The sequence below is a fragment of the Cyprinodon variegatus genome, unplaced genomic scaffold (assembly GCF_000732505.1).
Source record: "Cyprinodon variegatus isolate N-32 unplaced genomic scaffold, C_variegatus-1.0 Scaffold516, whole genome shotgun sequence".
Classification (NCBI taxonomy): domain Eukaryota; kingdom Metazoa; phylum Chordata; class Actinopteri; order Cyprinodontiformes; family Cyprinodontidae; genus Cyprinodon; species Cyprinodon variegatus.
The window spans coordinates 387,609-406,410 of record NW_015150969.1 but is presented as its reverse complement, the minus strand read 5'-3'; the positions used below and the strand labels follow the sequence as shown (position 1 = coordinate 406,410).

Genomic DNA, 18,802 nt, shown 5'->3' with positions numbered 1-18,802 from the left:
GCCAATTATTACCGTCCACAATTACAGAGTCAACTGATGCGTGACTAAATACCGATTAAAAACGTTCCAGCAGCACTAAAAAGTCAAATGAAAGCAGGTGCTAGAGAGGGTTTTATTCCATTCAAGTGGATAAAGTGAGAAAGAGTTCAGCTCAAAGAAAAGGAAAATCACTGAGCTGACAATGATAGGATAATACTAAGAAACACAAGATCTTCTCTTTCATCCTCAAAGGCATTTTAAAGAAATTAAAAGTAAGAGGATCATTAGCTATTTTTTCAATTATATGCTTTACTGGCAGTTTTTATTTGTCATTCTACATATACACACACATACAGATACACTTTCATCGGATAAAAAAAAAAAAAAAAACATGTAGCAAAGAACATGAAATCCCTGACAGAAATCATTGGTTCGGATCGTTGTGTCACTGACTGAACAGATGAGGCACCAGGATTAACTAAGTATGGCTGCTTTTCCTATTCTGGAGTGGACTAGCTGCACAAAATAAATCACCATGATAATGTATGTCCTACTGCTTTTGTGAAACCCAATCAAGGCTTAGTTAAAGGGGCAGTTCCTGTGGAGGTATCACAGAATATCACTGTCTAATTTAGAAAATAAAGACTTTAAAAGATTTGTGCATGCGAAGCTGAGGAAATCAGCCGATTCTTCCTTGATGTTAAAGACAAGATATGCCTTAAACACTAAGGAAAGCAAGTATGTAGCCAAGATACAACTGAAAAGGTGTGACGTTTAATTAAAGCATCAGTCAGTGTCTAAATAGAGAAACTATTCCTGGTTTCAGACAGAGCATATAGATCAGTAAGTCAATCCAGTATTCCTAAGAAAAGGACAAGCAATGCTTACTTTAGAAGCTTATAAAAAGTAGGACTAATTTCCCTTTTTTCAGCACTCATAGTCATCCACCAACCTGCCGTTAAAGGCTTTTTGTGCAGCATTAAAATTCATGATCTGCCTCTGCAATATGGAGTTTGTGTGTTTCAGCGAACTATCACAGAACATTTTATTGGGTTAATATTCGTGCTGTTATTAAATAATAGTGAGTTCAGCTTCAATACTTGTGCACAAGTAATTTGTCCACTCAGAGGTTCAAACAATTTTACGCAAATGACTGGGATTTAATTTTCAAGGTGGGATTTTTAAGGCATAAATATTAAACCTGAAGCATAAACCAAGCTGCATCATTATGTGAATGTAAGGGTTGTACTACATTATTTTAGGTCCATGTTCATAACATCTGAGACAGCAATATCAAAAATGGTTTAATGAAAAAGATTAATTTTGGTTATAATAACAGCAATAGTAATCTTTTAATTTTGGAGATGAACTGAGAACAAAGATTTTTAGTTTTAGAGGGTTGCAATATTTCAGGAATCAGAAGCTCCATCTGAATTTATCAAATTGTAGCTCCTAGCTTCCCTTCCTTCACATTTTGTGATGACAACAGTAAGAACACTATTGTGGGTAGGAAAGGATTGGTACTCCAGACTGCTGTACAGAATCCATACAGCCTCTAGACTTACAGATGTAAGTATATCACAGAAACGCACATTGATTGACTGTTACAATAGGAATACAGAAAAGAATTCCAGAAAAGAACTACAGCATGCATACATCGTGCCATGCAAAGGATTGTGAGAGACCTTAAAACAGAAATGCATCAGATAGGAATGTCAGTAGGTCCATATGCTAACCGAACTATTGCTAGGAAGCATCCCGCTTCTTTTACCTACCACCTTCCATATTGCCAGTGCTATTTAAATAGCAATCATGCTGACTGCTGATGCGCTTTTTCTTTGGCTTAAGTGTCCTTACCAATTTGATGGATTTGGATGGACCCAGAGCCTCGTTTTTGCCCTGACCTTCCCGGCACATGCACCAAAACACAGTTCTGGTGAATAAAAAAGTTGTGCATTTTTAGGAAGGTAAATTACCTTTTTAACGTTTAGGGCAATGCTTTGTTTCTGATGCAAAACATTTTCAAGAAGTATTCCAAGAAAAAGCTAAACTTCTGTTAGCCATATGCAATGTAAATGATTAATCTGGTCATGACCAGTACCTGCTTTTTGACTCATCACCCACTGGAACATACAGAAACTATCTGTAATCTGAACTGGGCTGACAATATTCCCTGAATTACAGGGGAAAAACAAAAAGAACAAAAACATATTCAGGGAAATCACAGGAAGCATGAGGTTATCCAAACTGGGTGTTTGTTTAGGCGCCCAAAACAACTACTGTAGCAGGAAGAACAACACTGCATACAACACAGGAGAAAACGGAGACACAAAAACATTGTAATTCCATATGTGTCAGGAATCTTTACAGAATTTCCTTAAAATACCACATAAACTAAGTCAAAAAATGGTTCATCTTAAAGACCTAAGCTGAATGATGTTTATGTGATCCACAGTGAGGTCTGTACACCCTCTTTTATTGAGGAAACCAAACAACAGCTACACGAACACATGACACAGCATAGGAGAGCCAGACACTCTAGGCAAGGCTCAGCTGTACACTTACATCTCAAGAATAAAGGATCTACCTTTGTAGACCAAGATGTCCAGATTTTGGACAGAGAGGACAGATGGTTTGAACGTTTTGAAGGAATCCATCTTTGTTAAAAGAGAGAAGCCATCTCTGAAGAACAGGGGAGGATTGCAGTTTTAGCTTCCAATCATTTAAAATTCAGTCATGGAACTCATTCCAACTAAAATACCAAACAAAGAGCCCACAAACAAGAAAAGACTCTGACAACCCTGAAGAACAAGAACTTGCTATTTGATTTGCATCTAACCTTGAATGTGCTTAGGAGGACGCCCCTCCGTGCTACTTAAATACATCAGTGCTCCAACCACAGATTGCTCTGGTGCAAGCTAGGAGAACTGACAGACTCCTGGAAAGGTTTTAAAAGTTGGGGTTGCTTTACAATTTAAGCCCGTTTGGAGCTCTCCTGGAGTTGACCGTCCCTGACTGAGGACTACAGCAGACGTTTTCAGCTGACCCTCATTACCTGCCTGGGCCTGCCAAGTCTGTCCGACTTGATCCTCCTCCAGCATATCCAGCTCATCCACCAGGAGGTGATCAGTGGACACTTCTGCCCCTTTCTTCACCCCGATGTCAATACATGCAGCCAACGATGGCAAGATACAACTACAAAGTCAATAGTAGACCTCTAGCCTAAGGTGTGCTGTTGCCAAGTGCATCAATAGGTATCCTTATGCTTGAACATGGTGTTCGTTATGGACAATCTATGATTTGCACAACAATCCAATAACGAAACACCATTTGGATTCAGAGCTGGTTAAAAAAAAACAAAAAAACATTCTTTAGCTCAAGAAAGTAATGTGGATACATATGACTTCTATAAAATAGGAAACTAGACCTTTTTTTTTTTTACAAACAAAACATTAGGGGGAAAACACAGCGCTTCATAACAGGTTCAAACACACAAATACTAGTGAATAGCATAATGAAGTTTTGACAGGAGCTCATGCAAGTACCATAAAAAAAGATTTATCTTGATGTTGAGCAAATAAAGCTTTTGTACTTGAGCACATTCTGTAGACACAAGTCAAACTAACCATTGAAAGAGCTTTATGTTAGAGCCACATTGGGTCGCTTCAGCATCATTGTGCCTTTAGAGGGCTGGGTAGGGCTGTATAAATGACCCGTTTAATTTAAACATTTCATGTATGAACTGCTCTGGTGTTAACTTGAATCCCATTTATTTAGCAGCTTTGCACACTGGGAATCCTCATTAAATAATGGTTTAAATCTGACTGCAATTCAGAGATTTCAATTTGAATCCTGGTCGACAGGAAATGCTCCAGCATTAAATCTTAGCCAAATCTGACTCAAACTGACTTACTGAGGCGACCCCTGAATAAGGGGGCAGCTGAAAGCGCACAAACAACTTTTTACACTTTACTCTAACTCTATAACATTTGCCTTTTTGGCTCATGTGGGCCTGAAAAATGTATATTGTGGGCCAGATCATTTACCACATATGTTCTAGAGACACTCAATCACATTCACAAAGGACAACTCAATAATACACTAATATATTGATAGCAAACATGAGATTCAGCCTCTTTTCAAAGGCTACATTGATATTTGATAGAAGTAAGCTTAGCCACAGTTGCATCATTACATCATCACAGATTCCCAAGTTTCCCCTACATAAAAGCCTTGGCAGTAATTTGATTGATGTGAAAATACAGGAAATTGAAGATTAGGAACTGACATGGCAAACCAAAGTGAAGCATAACATCTGACTGATTGAGCTTGTTTGAGTTTTGAAGTAACGCCAAGAACTGAGTTGAACTCCAAGCCAGACTCCCCATGTGGTCTTGACTCACCATGTCATCCATCGTATCAAACTTAACTGTGCTCAAACTTCTTCACAGTGTGCCCTTTATAACCTCAGGGCTGAATCATCTATGATTGGTTGCTTCTTTGTCAAGAAGGCACAGATGTTCCCCGCTTTCAATCTTTGTAAAGAAGCTTGTGGCAGGAAAAAGAATAAATGGGTGGAGAGTATAAAGCAATGTTAGAGATAGAAAGAAAGGCAAATGTATCAGTAAGAAAGGGCTGGTAAGAAAAGTAAAGCAATGACCTAGTTTGAAGTGCAAAGGCAGAGCGGTGTTGTTCTTTTGGCTCGCAGTGAAGCATGAATCTGCAGCATTAAGCCGTTAGTGTTTCAAAGGGAAACATTCAAAGGATGACTAAAATAGATTGTCTGAATTTAGACCTGAGAAAAGGCTATTATTATTTCATAAGGAGACAAACTTAGTCTATTTGAACTGCACAAACGTTAACAATCCTGGCCAAGAGAGAAGTTTATGATTTCACTGCATTCCATTGCATTCTGCTGCTTCAAAGTTTGTTAAAACTTTCAAAACTAGATGCATCTGCAGTTAAATTCAAAATGAATTTCTATACCAAAACTTGGGTTCTTTTTTTTTTTTTTTTACTTCATTCTATTCAGTAAAAAACCTTATCAAACGAAGACTTTAAATGGCCAAACACACAATCACTATTACAATTGTTTGAATTTACAACTATTGGCAAACTGTGTTTGAAAAGAAAACTCCTAGTTGAGTAGGTGAGAGCAGGAGAAAGTAAGGGGCACTAGTTAACTGTACATAACTAACCCAAACAGGACCAAATTTTGCTGCCTGTGTCAAAACACCAAAACTCTCTTCTCCAATATCTATACGTTTAACAGACCTCAAATTAGGCAAAATACCTCCTATCGTAACCCTAATGACGTCCTGTATCTTCTCCAGAATCTGATAGATATTTTGCTGGTGTTAATCTTTTACATTATTATTTTAATAATGGTTATTTATGTGAAGCTCTGAAATGTAATGCAGTCATTGTAAGCAGTAGAGCGATCTTTTTTTCAGCTAATTCAAAAGAAAAGGTACAAAAAGCTATTTAATCAAAGAAAATGCAAAGTAACAAAGCATTTGATGTTATCAATGCTATTTTAGCAACACTTTTATCCACTTTCTTTTTTATGCAAAGTATTTTTGACAAAAAGAAAACCAACGGTTCATTTGTCATCTGTAAATTTTCAATTCAATTCAATTCAGTTTATTTATATAGCGCCAAATTCACAACACGTCATCTCAAGGCACTTTATAGTTCAACCAGATCATACAGTCAAATTGATACAAAGTTTTCTATCTAAGGAAACCAGTTGATTGCATTGACTCATTAAACACATTTAAAATATTTAATGTAAATTACCTTTTCCTTTTCTTTAAGCCATTTTTCTAAATATCCATTTAAGATCATAAACTAAAACCTTACAAATCAAACCTATATATAGAAAAATAGCCCAGGATATAATCAGTGACAAAAAAAATTGCTCAGGTCCCCTAATGTTAAAAAAGCCAATAATCATAATCCTTCCAGCACCATTCCCAACAGTTCTTCAAGGTCTTTTTGCTGATTTTCTGTAGTTAGTAGTTAGCATTTGCTGGGCATCTTGGTCAGACAAAAACTTCCTTTTTATCTCTCCAAAGATGATGTGGAATTGATTAGAAAAAGACAGAAATATGTTAGAACACTCTTTATAAACAACATTTAAACTTAAACCTTTTCAAATAAAGAGACTCTTTAGTCTTTTATAATCTTGTCCTATCATCAGCTGAAGACTTGCAGGTTTATTTACTTGAAAGGCTGGTATCCACCAAAACTGATCAGCCGAAAATGATAGAAAAGTGCATATTCATTGATTTGCCGATAGACATTTAGGGCTGAAACTTGTGATAACACGGCAAACGGCATATCAAGCACGTAGAAATGTTGTCGAGTGCACGAAGTAAAGCACTGAAGCAAGAAAGCACAGGTAGCACAGTTTGTCAGAGTTGGGTGCACGGCAGACAGGTTTTGAGTGAGGACATTTGAGTTTAAACGCTGCACATTGGTCTCACTTCATTAGCACAAATGCCATAGAAATCCAAATGGAAAACACCGACTCTGTCTGTGGATAAACGTGTTTAAAAAGGCTAGAAAGTTTCCCACTGATTCTGCAAAGGTAACGGGAATGACAAAAAAAAATGTCCATGGTAAATAAATAATTTGGTACTTTTGTAATTGAAAAATTTATAATTGATTGAAATGCATTTTTTTTTAAAACACAGTTAATACACACTGTAGCCAAAAATGCTATGATTTTGATATTTGATATAACCTCTTTCAGTGTTTCAGTTTTGGGAATTAGTTTCCTAATTTTGATTTCAGCCGGGAAACTAGTTGTTAGTCATCTTTCTTCCTTTTGAATTACATTTTGTCTGTTTGAAAATTGAGGAGCAATATTTTCCAGATTGACAGAAACACTTGCCTCAACATTGACTGATTCCATGTTTCCTCTAATCACAAGAATCTATCACCACTGATGTAGATTTTTAATACTACATGATGAAATTACTGAGTTTAGAAGATTGTGAATCATCACTTCATGGATCTTTTCATCCATTTATCCTTGAGCAGGTGACGAATGAATCAAATCCTCAGCAGTGCCAAAAACAGCCCCATAATGGCCATTTTCACCTGACACTGGCTTCATCCATCTGTACTCGATGTGTAATCAGGGATACACAATCTGTGTCATATCTGCAGCTTCAATCAGTCAGCAGAATAGGAGGCAGCGAGCTGTATGGTCATCAGAGAACAGCGCTGACATGCAGCCAAGTTTCTGCTTTTGGCACAATAGAAGGACACATTTTCAGGGGAAAAGAAGCACAAAAGTTCTCATTTGAGAGAAAAGAGGGGATGTACTTTACAAGGGTGAAATAAAAAAATAAACAACTGAATAGAACATTCAGCAAAAACCTGGCCTCTCACGGGTTTTATTTTCCTGCTACTCATATATTACACAGAAGTCAATAAAGCTACAGAATGCAGTAGATTCTGTTCTGCCCTCTTCAGACAATGACCTATGCTGTCAGCTATTTTAACACTGAAGTAAAATACAAAACAGAGGTCAGATGTTTCTATATTTTTTTCACATCAAGTAAAAATTATTAATTGAATTTTTTCTGTACGTTTGAGACTCACTCAGATAAGATTTACTCTAGAGGAAAATAAGGCAAGTTTGGGAAAAAAAACCTGAAAAAGCTTATTTTTTTTTTTACATTTAATCAAACTGTCCATGTGGGACCAAATAATAATAATAATAACGCTGCAAAGCACACTATAGATTAAGGGACATTGATCTAAAATGTCTTTAATTTGAAGGTCAATTACAATAAAAGCATTTGAGACAAACGCGATTCTATCTTGTTGTGAAAATGTATGTTCTGTATACCTTAACAAGTTGATAAAATGCTTAATCATTCCATTTCACCTGTCAGAAAGTGATGCTTTCCCTCCCCCACCTGTTGCTGCTACAAGCTATCAGTCAGGCATGTGTCATGGATTAATTAGAGGAAAACCTCTTTAAGTTCTTAAAGGAATAGCATGCAACCAATTTGAGTTCTTTTACCAAAAATCAAACATTGCTTTCATAAATACATATTCAGTCTAATTGGGAGTGTCGGCCTAGTGGTTAGGGAATAGAGCTTGGAACCCTGAGCTTCTGAGTTTGAGCCCCACTCCCATAGACTGCCACTCTGAGTCTCTGAGCAAGACCCTTAACCCCACACTGCTCCCCAGGTACCCCACGGTGGCAGCCCACTGCTCCCTAAGGGGATGAGTTAAATGCAGAGGTGAATTTCTCCAATATGAGATTAAAAAAGTTCAATTATTATTATTATTATTATGACAATAAGGGGTTCCATAACTTGTAATTAGTTGATTATTAATATGTAGGTAGCAGTTAACCCAATGGAAGTTGCCATGAGAGGATATCAACTTCATACCCTTATCCATTTTCTCTGTCTATGAACACTTATGTTCATTGGAGGTTAATAAAACGGGCAAAGATGATTATAGATTATTCAATTTGCGGTTTTCTGTCAAAATGGAGGACCATCCTTACTCTTTGTGCAGCATGCTTGAATAAAATGTAACTAAGAATAAAAAAGAGGTCATACCGGTAAAAGACAAGAATCAACATTGGCATAGCTTTTACCTGGTAGAAACAATTCATGAAGGAGCGGGGCATCAAATGGGTGCAAAGGCTGCAGGATTCCTGTTTGAAAGGTCAGATAATTCATCACAACAGTTTTGGGTTTTATTTATTTTGCTGTTATGTTAGAAAAAGGACCGTGTAGCCCAGCAATTACTCTTATCGTTAGCAGAGATGGGTGGTTTTTTGTTAGCGTACACTGGACAAGCTCAACTGCAACAGATATCAGCTGCTGCTGTTCTTTATAGAAGTCATATTAGCAGGTGACCACAAGCTTCTTTCAGAAGCATTTTCCGTGACATTATCAACATGTTTCTTCATTTATTCAAGCAGATGTGTAAAGGGTGATGGTGTAGATATATTCCATCCAGCCAAGAATAGACCAAAGTAAAAGCAACAACCCAACGCCCACCTTCCTTTATTAATCAGCTGATATAAACTGCTGAAAAGAAACAAGAGGAAATCTATTAGATTATAATTTACTTGCAAAATTAGAAAAATAGAACTAGAAAAGTACTCGGAGAGTGCAGACCTAAAACTTGCAATTGAGATGGATCATTACCAAATTTAAATAAAATGTTCCTCGGAATGAGCTGCACCTCTGGTGAAAAAAAAAAACACACAAAAGGAAATCAAATCTGTTCATAAGTTTTCAATTAATCCTGCTAACAAACAAACACAGTTTTTTTGTGTGTGTTTTTTCTTCAGTAAAATACCTGCAAACTTTTTGAGTCCGATGCAGATGTTGTTAATGGTCACTGCTGCCAGCCTCTGGTTTAATGGGAAACTGCTTGTTCCGCCAATTATCCCCATTTCACAATGTTAGAGAATCATTAAAAAAATGTCTGTTTCCAGCTTATGATCTGGACCATCGCTACAATGTTATGGATTGTTCCCTGGCATGAGGGACACCTCTGATAAAAATATCATGTTACAAATTCCATAACTTTTCAACTTATCCAGCACACAAACAGACAAACACACACAAACCAACGCCATTAAAAACATAACCTCCTTTGTGAAGGTAATTATGTTTCCTCTCTACTTCAAGACCTGAAGTAACTCATGCAAGTTTATGAGCCCGTCACATTTATGAGACTCAGCTTCTACCATAGAAGCTATTACGCAGTTTAGGGCACCAGAATTTGCTTCTCAGCTGTTTGTAATTCATTAAGTGCACCACTAGATAGGATTAAATCTTAAACACTCCGACTTTAAAGAAAAAAAGGGTTTTAAAACAGTAAAGTGTTTAAACAGTCACTAACCTCAAGAATAGCGCTAGCTGCAGATCCTCTGAGGAGAGGATGCACAACGGATTCACCTCAAGTTCAAATGATGTGGACAATGTCTTGATTTGAAAATTGGCATTGAACTAGAGGAGAGCTCTGCATAGAAATGTTTTTAGTTTTCACTGAAGTCAAGAAATGAAAAAATACTGATACAGACTACTAGAAGATAAAGCTAATCACTAATACCATTAGTAATGGCAGTTAAAGAGAAACAGGTAAGTTTATCTTTACGAGTGCTCAGCTCAGACAGGACCCTGCTGGGTTTTACTTTTCCTGGATTTCCTCCAAGCGAGCAAACAGTCACATAAGGTGACACAAGCTGAGGCAGCGGAAGCCTTCAGGGCAGAGACATGTCCACTTTAATTCTAATGAATGAACCTCTCATGTCTGTGTGACAGACATTCAGGTCGCCCAAAACTTACTCCTGCAAGCGATGAGGGTGGAACTAAATAAGAGTTATTTCTATATACCAGCAAGTTTTCAAGATGGACAGATTTTTGCAGAAGGTATTTTCTGGTGTTCTTCTGAGCATCAGACAGCAGTATTTCAAAGATAGCTGAAGGTCCCCCTGAAGGAGAACTATTACACAACATTGCCCTAAAATGACACGGTCCTTATCTCTGCCATCTTAATCCCATTTATTCTGAATTAGATCAGAAAGAAAATCCTCTCTCAGCGTAGCTCTAGATTAATCCAAGCAAGGTGTAATCTGTCATCAGTGGCTAGAAAAATGTGTTTATTCACCTAAATCTATGGCAGCGCCTCCATCGTACTGACTGATTTGAGTAGAGTTTTCTGAATGGGTGCACAGGCTGGCAGAGCAGGCCAGAGCATCTCACAGGCATGATGCACAGAGGGAAGACTGACAAAATGAAGGGAACAACTTCAGCCATGGGGGTAAACATCGCTGTGACCGGAAATTACATCCAAATCCCGACTCTGATCCCAGAGAACGCACATGTGTCTCCATACAGTAGTTAGATATTGGTCTTCTAATGGCCAAGTCTCCACTTCCTTCAAAGTTAAAGAGACAAAATGCTGAAAGTATCTCAAGGATTGACCCTTGTACGGAGGCCTTAGTCCTCGATGTGGCTGACCCGGGTTTAATTCTGACCGGTGGTCCTTAGCCGCATGTCTCTCCCCCTCTCTTATACCCCCTTTCCTGTCAGCCTACTGTCGAAAAAACGAGCCAATAGTGCAGTAAAAAAAAAAGAAATTTGGTATGATTCATGTTAATACCTTATTGGGTCAATAACTGTTGATTCTCAAAGCTGCAAAATCAGCATTGTATCAGAAATTTCAAACTTGTATAAGGACACCCCTAATTTCAACAAAAATAAAACAGTGCTGCAGCTCTGTCCAACAGTTTTCTACAGGAGAAGGGTCAGAACCCTAATTGGTATACTTAGGTTCTGTTTATCTTCACACCTGATTGCCAAGCATTAGTATGACGTTGCTTTAGCATCTGCACAATGTAGGGCTAAACAATTTAGCCAAAAATCAAAATTGTGATTATTTTCTAGCAATATTGCAATTTTATTTAGATTTTCCTTTGCACAAACCATAAGCATGTATCCTTAACTTGGGATTATATTGCAAATGCAATTAATTGCCCAACCCTTGTCTGAATAAAGTTTAAAGCACTTTGGTCAAGTCTACTTATTTGAAAAAAGCAATTTATAAGTACAGACTATTTGCCACTGGAGTTCTAATCTAATTTAATGCATAATGTAATATTGTATCAACAGACTGAGCTTCTCTGTAGCTCCTCCATAGTTACCTTTGGGCTGTCGGACATTATACTGGATAGCTTTGGATGAGGCTTTATGACCAAACTTTAGAGAACAGCAAGACTTATTTTGAGGTCACAACTGAAAACTTTAAATACTCACTGCTACTTGTAAAAGGAATTGGCTGTACTGCATTTTAGCTAACTGTATAAAAGGGCTGCACATCATTCTGTTTAAGAGTGATGTGCAGTTGCTGAGAACTGAAAAAAATCCTCATCTATAATTTATAATTATGCACTTTTTAAAATCCCAATAAACCCTGAATTTTTTGCTTGTAATGTGACTAAATATAAAAGAAGTTTAAGATGTATGAAAATTTATAAGGTCCAGTAATTTGGTAAATAAAACTTCTATAAGAGAGTAAAAGACATACATGAACAAGACTCACATGAGTTGAAAGGAATCCAAGGAAATATCTATAGTGAGCATTTAAGCAAATATAGACTATTGTAATCAGAATCAAGAAAATTAACAAGACTTTTGGTTTGAGCAGGTTTTTCATTTCCTTCATTAATAAAATATAAGCTTATCTTATATTTCCTGATGTAAATTCATTAACTTCGGCTGGCAGCCTGTCTGGCATCTATAACATATTTGCATAAACAGACTCCCATGCTCATTCACTCTCTTTCCTGCCAACAACACCTTGGGGAGCTCTTTATACAACCTCTGTCATATCACTCAATTAAAACACCTCTTCTTTTTCCCTCACCGGAGTTAGTTTGAAATACTGTCCCCCAACCATGAATTCTTTCAGCTATGGTCAAACAACACCCCAATGTCCTCTGCTACATCGCTGTTTTCAGCATATTTTAGCCCAAAGGAGCAGCAGCATCCAATGGAAATGCAGAATCAGGACTACAGTAATATGCGCTGCAGAATCTCTTTAATGGATGGTTTTTTTCTTCTTTCTCAGATACCATATCAGATCCAACACAGCTCAGAGTCAGTTCAGTACAGCTAAAATTAACTCCGGTCAGCAGGTGATGACTTTGTCCTTTTCAGTAACTTTAAATCTATTTTGGGAAAGCTGCTCCATCTGTGCAGAAAATATTTAACACAGTCTCTTCAGGTGTACAGAAAATTAGGAGTGTGTCGGAAAAAGTAAAGTAGTGTAAATATAAAGTCATTCCTCATTTATTTAGATTTTTCAAACATTTTCACTCCACTACTGGCTTAATTTCATAAGATGCGTTTATATTAACTGTTAAAGAAAGGGCATTTTCATTCACAACTATACTCAGGCACCAGAGAGCAGTTTGCGATAAAGTGACTACAGCAGATTATCAAGACATCTTTTCTTTTTTTTTTTTTTACCCTAATTAAATCAACCCCCACCCCTGGAGTGTAATTCAAATAATCTGCTGACGTAACGTATACCCAGAGAAGAGCAGTGCACACATTTTCTGTCTCTCATTGCCTGGATTTGCTGAACACACTAAACACAAGTAAAAGTGTCTTCCAAACTAAAGCCAACACAGCGAGTGGATCCTTCTGGACCTTTGCTTTTTTCCAAAGGTTTTTGTCCTTACACAGGCTCTAAATGATTTAGTAGATGTTCATATTCTCCTTCGACGGGTTATTGTTGCAGCACAGAGAAGGGGGAAAAAATGACGCAGCAAAGTGGAGCTTTTTGTGTTTTTCCTCTCAAAACATCACTTCTTAAAATAGTGATGTTCCTGTAAAACTGTGTTTTACCCCCCGGATATTGTTCTTCTGTCAGGAACAAATCTAAGCACAAGTTTTTTGTCCACTCTGCGCACTGAAACAGCAGTTTAAATATAACTGTTTTGAAGACCTCTTTTCTTTCTTTGTAAAATGAAATTCTGTATTTCTCTGGTTAGCAGCTTCAGTGTAGTGAAGTTTCATCAAATGTAGAATAACTTGTAGCTTAACTCACTACATTTTTTTTAAATAGCTAACCAAACATTGTCAATACCTCCTAGGAAGTAAATATACTAAGGGTTTAAGGATACTTCAATCTGATAAAATCACATGAAGAGAAAAGACAATTAGAAGAAATTTATTGATACAATGACTTTGTCTTTGGAGCTCAGACCTCGGCAGGTAACAAAGCTCTTAATTTTGATAGATATGCATGAACAGGAGCAAAGAATAGGCCTGTTTCCCCCCCAGGCCTAAAACTGGTGGTGGAGTGGAGATGGATGAAGTTGGTGAGTCTGTAGACTGCTGGTTAAGGAGGCGGTATGCTGAGATTTATGGGGAGATCCAGTGGAGCTGGTGCTTGGATAACACAGGATGAGGAAACCTGTCCATGATGAGCAAACATTAAGCGAGAGTGGAGAGGAAAAACTCCCAGTTGGGAAGAAACCTCTGGCGGAACCAGGCTCATCATGCCGGTCTTCTGCCGGCCCAGTTGAGATGAAACAGGGAACACAGTAAGAGTCCAGGAGGAATGAAACCCTGATGAAGCTACGATGGTTGAGGAGGGGATGGAGGTGGGTTGAAATGGGGTCATCTGAATGAAATCAGACAGCGCATCAACAGGAGCAGACAAGTGCGGATCGGAGGTGATGAAGATGAACTTTGGATGCCGATTGGCCTTCTTGGAGGCGTGGTTCAAAGCTGATAGGTGTATCACAGGTGGATGTAGGAGAGCAATAAGTTTCTTCAGTTGAACATCCGCCTAGGCTCTATTAAAGAACTTTTGCATAGTAAAATATTACTAATGTTAAAACCAATTTAAATATTAAGGATAAGCTAAATAACAACAATAAGCTGTTCCAGAAAGAAAACTTAATATAAAAGGAGAATAAGCTGTCCCAACCAACGCTGTGGAGGACTCTGGGCCAGACTTCCCTGTAGAACAGTTTTATTTTAGCCATATTGAAAAGTTTAAGGATGTAAGGCCAGTTTAAGGTAATTCTGTGGCCTTTCAACAATAATTTAGGTAAACTAGCCACTCCAGCGAAGGCTCACCAATGTTTTCTTCTTTTCTAGATAGTGGCCTTCACTAAAATCACTGGAATCCCAAAGAACTTGAAAATGATTTTGTTACCCTTTCTAGATTGATAAATGCTGATGCCTTTTTTCTCATCTGTCTTAAATGTATTTAGGTGTTGCTTTTCGAGATTTCTTAGCCTACTTTGGGTTGTTTTGTACATTTTTTGTAGGTGATCTCTTAATCCTTTCAGTCAGTCATTAATCAGGCTTCTACATGGCTGGTGGCACTAAAAAGTGGTTGAAAATATCTATTTTACAATTTACCTTTTCAGACAGAATTCAGTTGATTTGGATGTTTTCTGTTCCCCTAATGAATTAAATAATTTGAGTTTGTTTTCTTTTTTTTTCTTTGTTTTAGCTCTTTTAGATCATCTTTATGAGAAAATAACCTTCATCTGTTGGTCTGAAACATTTTAGCGTTTGTTTAACCTTTGCTAAAGTAAAGGTCTGAGACACAGCGTTCTGTCTGCATCCCTAAAGAATCTATTGCATGGTAATATTTTAGCCATGGTTTTTGTCTTTGAAGTTGTAATAAAAACATTTGCTCTTGTGCTCAGTTCTGGCTGCTACTGAAGCTTCACTGAAATCAAATGTTACTCGTAAATCATCTCTCACAATGACAAGTCAGTGAATCACACATCACACAGAGGTGACCACCGGCACAAACTGTTCACATGAGAATTATTTTATTTCATTCTTTGCGTTTTCACAAAAACAGCAGTTAAAAAATGTTGCATAAATTTTACTTTTTGTCTTTTTCAGATGTTTTCAGTTTCTCTGGGATACTTAACAGTCTTGTAAGACCAAAAACCTGTATTTGTAGAATGGAATATTTTGAATTATTTTCACAGATTCTTTCATCTAATTTCACAGATGTTAACTTTGATATCCTCTCTCATAGAGAATCCAGTGGGCTTTAAACAGGCACGGTTGTTTCTTCTGTGCACCTCTTTAAAAAACGACTTTCAACAGAACCCCATGAGAAGTCATGTTTACTGTCTGACTAAAGCCATGTGAGACAGCATGCAAAAAAAAAGGGGCTCTGTTCATGATTTTAACCTACCATACAGCATTTTGCTAAAATGGAAACTATAATGGAAAACCTCCTCGTCCTCCTACACATCCTCCTAAACCAGGCCTGCAGCATATCAAATGCTAAAATCCGTATTTTGCTCATTCCTCTGTCTCCTCTATGTGTTTTTCAACAACAGTTTGTTATCTTTAAGATCATGGACACAGTAACCGGTGGTCAATTTCAGGATCTAAGGTTAACAGATTTGAAAGAAATTCATCATGGAACTACCAATATAATAGATAGCAATTGCAATTTTATTATATCACAATGATACTGTGACAAAAATACATCCTCTTTAGGCTGTGAAGCCCTGATCTAAGCATTAAGTCCTCAGCATGACACATGGTGGTGCTAGTATCATACTGGGGCAATTATTTAACAAACCAGGAGAAGGAAAGATGGTCAGAGTTGAATGAGGAATAAACTGGAGGTTGTAGGGAAACGTCTGTTCCAACCGTTAAATTTCCGAATTCTCCCGAGTGGTGCCCGACTTTACACGAGTGAATAAAGTGAATGTGATTGGTCAATTATCAAGGGGTAAGGATTGTTTTGGCGGAAGATTTGCCAGCAAGTTTGGTTGTGGCCGGTGTCTCAGAAACATCTTGCTAACCAGTTAGCAACTTAGTGCTAGTAGGTTCCAAATGGGAAATTCCATTGGGACCAAGTAGCACTAAATTGGTGACTTAGAAATGACACTGTCAAGGAACGCTATGGACAGCGGAAACATGCAAGAGGATGACTCTCCTGTCATATATTATTTATTTAGAGGAGGAAAGTGGGAAAGAAGTTGTTGTGTAGGTGTACAAGCTGACGTATAACTAACTGGCCTGCATAAAATATTTTAAGATTGGATTTTTTTAAATAGAAATTTTCTAAATTTTGCTAAAATATGGTGTGATAAAGAGTACATTTATATATTTGATATTCAAATATGATTTGCCTTCGACTTTTAGGGGAAAAAAAGCTCAGGAAAGAAAAAAGAGAAAGAAAGATTGCAAACGTTTTCAGGTTCACCTTCCAATTGGACTTTTAATACAACCAATTCCATGTATATGAATGTGTTAAAATGGCCCAGTCAAAGTCCAGAATACAAGCTTTTGAGAATGTATAACACAATTGTGGAGGCACATACTGAGATGTGTTGTTGTAAATACAAACAACATTTATCTTACATATCAAAAACATTAACCATTTAATGTCGATTAATCATATTTAATCAAAACGTGCAGCATTACAGCTTTAGGATCCTCTGACATGGGAGCTGGCTCGGAGCTCGTCTGCCTCACTGTGTATTTCCTGTTTTTACAGTTTGTATCTCTGCTTTTGTCTCCTTGAACCCCAGTCGGCCTCGGCAGATGGCTGCTCACACTCAGCCTGGTTCTGCTGGAGGTTTCTTCATGTTAAAAGGGAGTTTTTCCCTCTCCACTGTCACTACAAGCATGCTTAGTGTGAGGGATTGCATTAGTCAATGAGTCGATGCAATCAACTGGTTTTCCTTAAATAGAAAACTTTGAATCAATTTGACTGTAGGATCTGGTGAACTGTATCGTGCCTTGAGATTACATGTGTTGTGAATTGGTGCTATATAAATAACCTAAATTGAATTGAAGTAAGATGGCAAAATGTGGAAAACATTGCAGTGTGTAAACACCATGAGATGCAAAGTAAGATTAGAAAACTCCAGCTTTACAATCCCCATGTACCCCGTTATTCTGAGGGGTTTGTGACTTGGTAAAATATTAAATATTAAATAAAACTGCGTTCTATGTTGTTTAGTTTAGTCAGTCTAAACCACAATAACCCACAACTTTCTCAGAGGAAAATGATCAATATAAATTAAAGGGGAGGAAGGCTTTTAAAGGTCATATGGCGCAACGCCTCCAACGTAAAGGTTGTCAGAGACAAATAACCTAATGGGTTGAATGCAGTAACACCAGTCTCATGTCTGCATGCAGAAGCACAGATCCGGGAGCGCAAGCATGAATCGCCAACATACCTCTCATCGGTTTCTCCATCCATAAAATGCCACCGAGGAGGGGAGACTGACCGAGCATCCTGCAGGTCGTTTCTGCGCCTCCAAACCGTTCAGAGGCTGTTACCTTAACTGGAATGTGCCAATAGGGAGGAGGAGAGAGTGACTCCTTCAGTCCACATGTAGGAACACCTGCTGCCTCACATGAGGAGCTTCAGACGGACTAGACCCGGAGATCAGCCGGAGCGCGCGCGCACGCACGCACACAGGGCGCTCTGTATTGCATCCAAACGCATGAAACGATACAATATATAATGACATATGAGGGAAGAAGAGCTCAATTACTGCGGCTCTTCCGCCAGAGAACACGAAACTGCAGGTAAAGCCGGAGGTGATTATGCAAAGACCTGTTCCCCAGCAGGAGCCGCGCCATACAGAGACTGTGTGGACAATACCAGCGGTGTGTCATTCCACTTCCACGGAGCTACAACAGCAATATCACTGCCATATCTCCAATCACAGCTCAGCTGGCTGGGTTCAATGCTGGAAACAACCAACTGTAACTAATTAACCCCCCCACAAAATAAAAAAATAAAATAAACAAACAGCATAATAACACAGATAAAACAGCCCTACCTTCGACAGCCATCGCGCTACTCCATAGAGTTGGACATTATTTTCACCAGCCGAAATTAGGGATTATAAAAATGAAAAAAAAAATAACAACTCAGCGCTCCTTCATTCTATCTTGTTCGGCGTGTTATCATCAGTTTGCTGCGGGCAAAGCAAGAGCGCACAGCTGCTGCCTCGCAAGGCATGGTGGGAAGTGTAGTTCTCAGCGCTTCCTGAACACTGTTGCAAAGAACAAACAAGGAGAATCTCCAGAAAGTATATTATAATATATTTAATATGTCGCCTTTTACGTGCCATTACGTAGGGGATACACTAAAGAAGCGTCACTTGAAAATTATTAACTGCTTTAACAAATAATAATAATAAGAATAATCTTTTTAAATAAAACTGGTACTCCCTTTTGGGAAAAAAATAGTAAATAAACCAAAATTTTATATATATATATATATATATATATATATATATATATATATA

General features: G+C 37.8%; 1 protein-coding gene across 1 annotated transcript in view; it reads right to left on the bottom strand.

The window, feature by feature from the left end:
- Positions 1-18,467, bottom strand: part of samd12 (sterile alpha motif domain containing 12) — a 132,834-nt gene extending 114,367 nt beyond the window's left edge. Inside the window, exon 1 of the mRNA XM_015390898.1 lies at positions 18,332-18,467. Within this exon, the coding sequence (XP_015246384.1) occupies positions 18,332-18,344 (13 nt within the window). The 5' untranslated portion in view covers positions 18,345-18,467. The remainder of the gene's footprint in view (positions 1-18,331) is intronic.
- Positions 18,468-18,802: the final 335 nt, after the last annotated feature.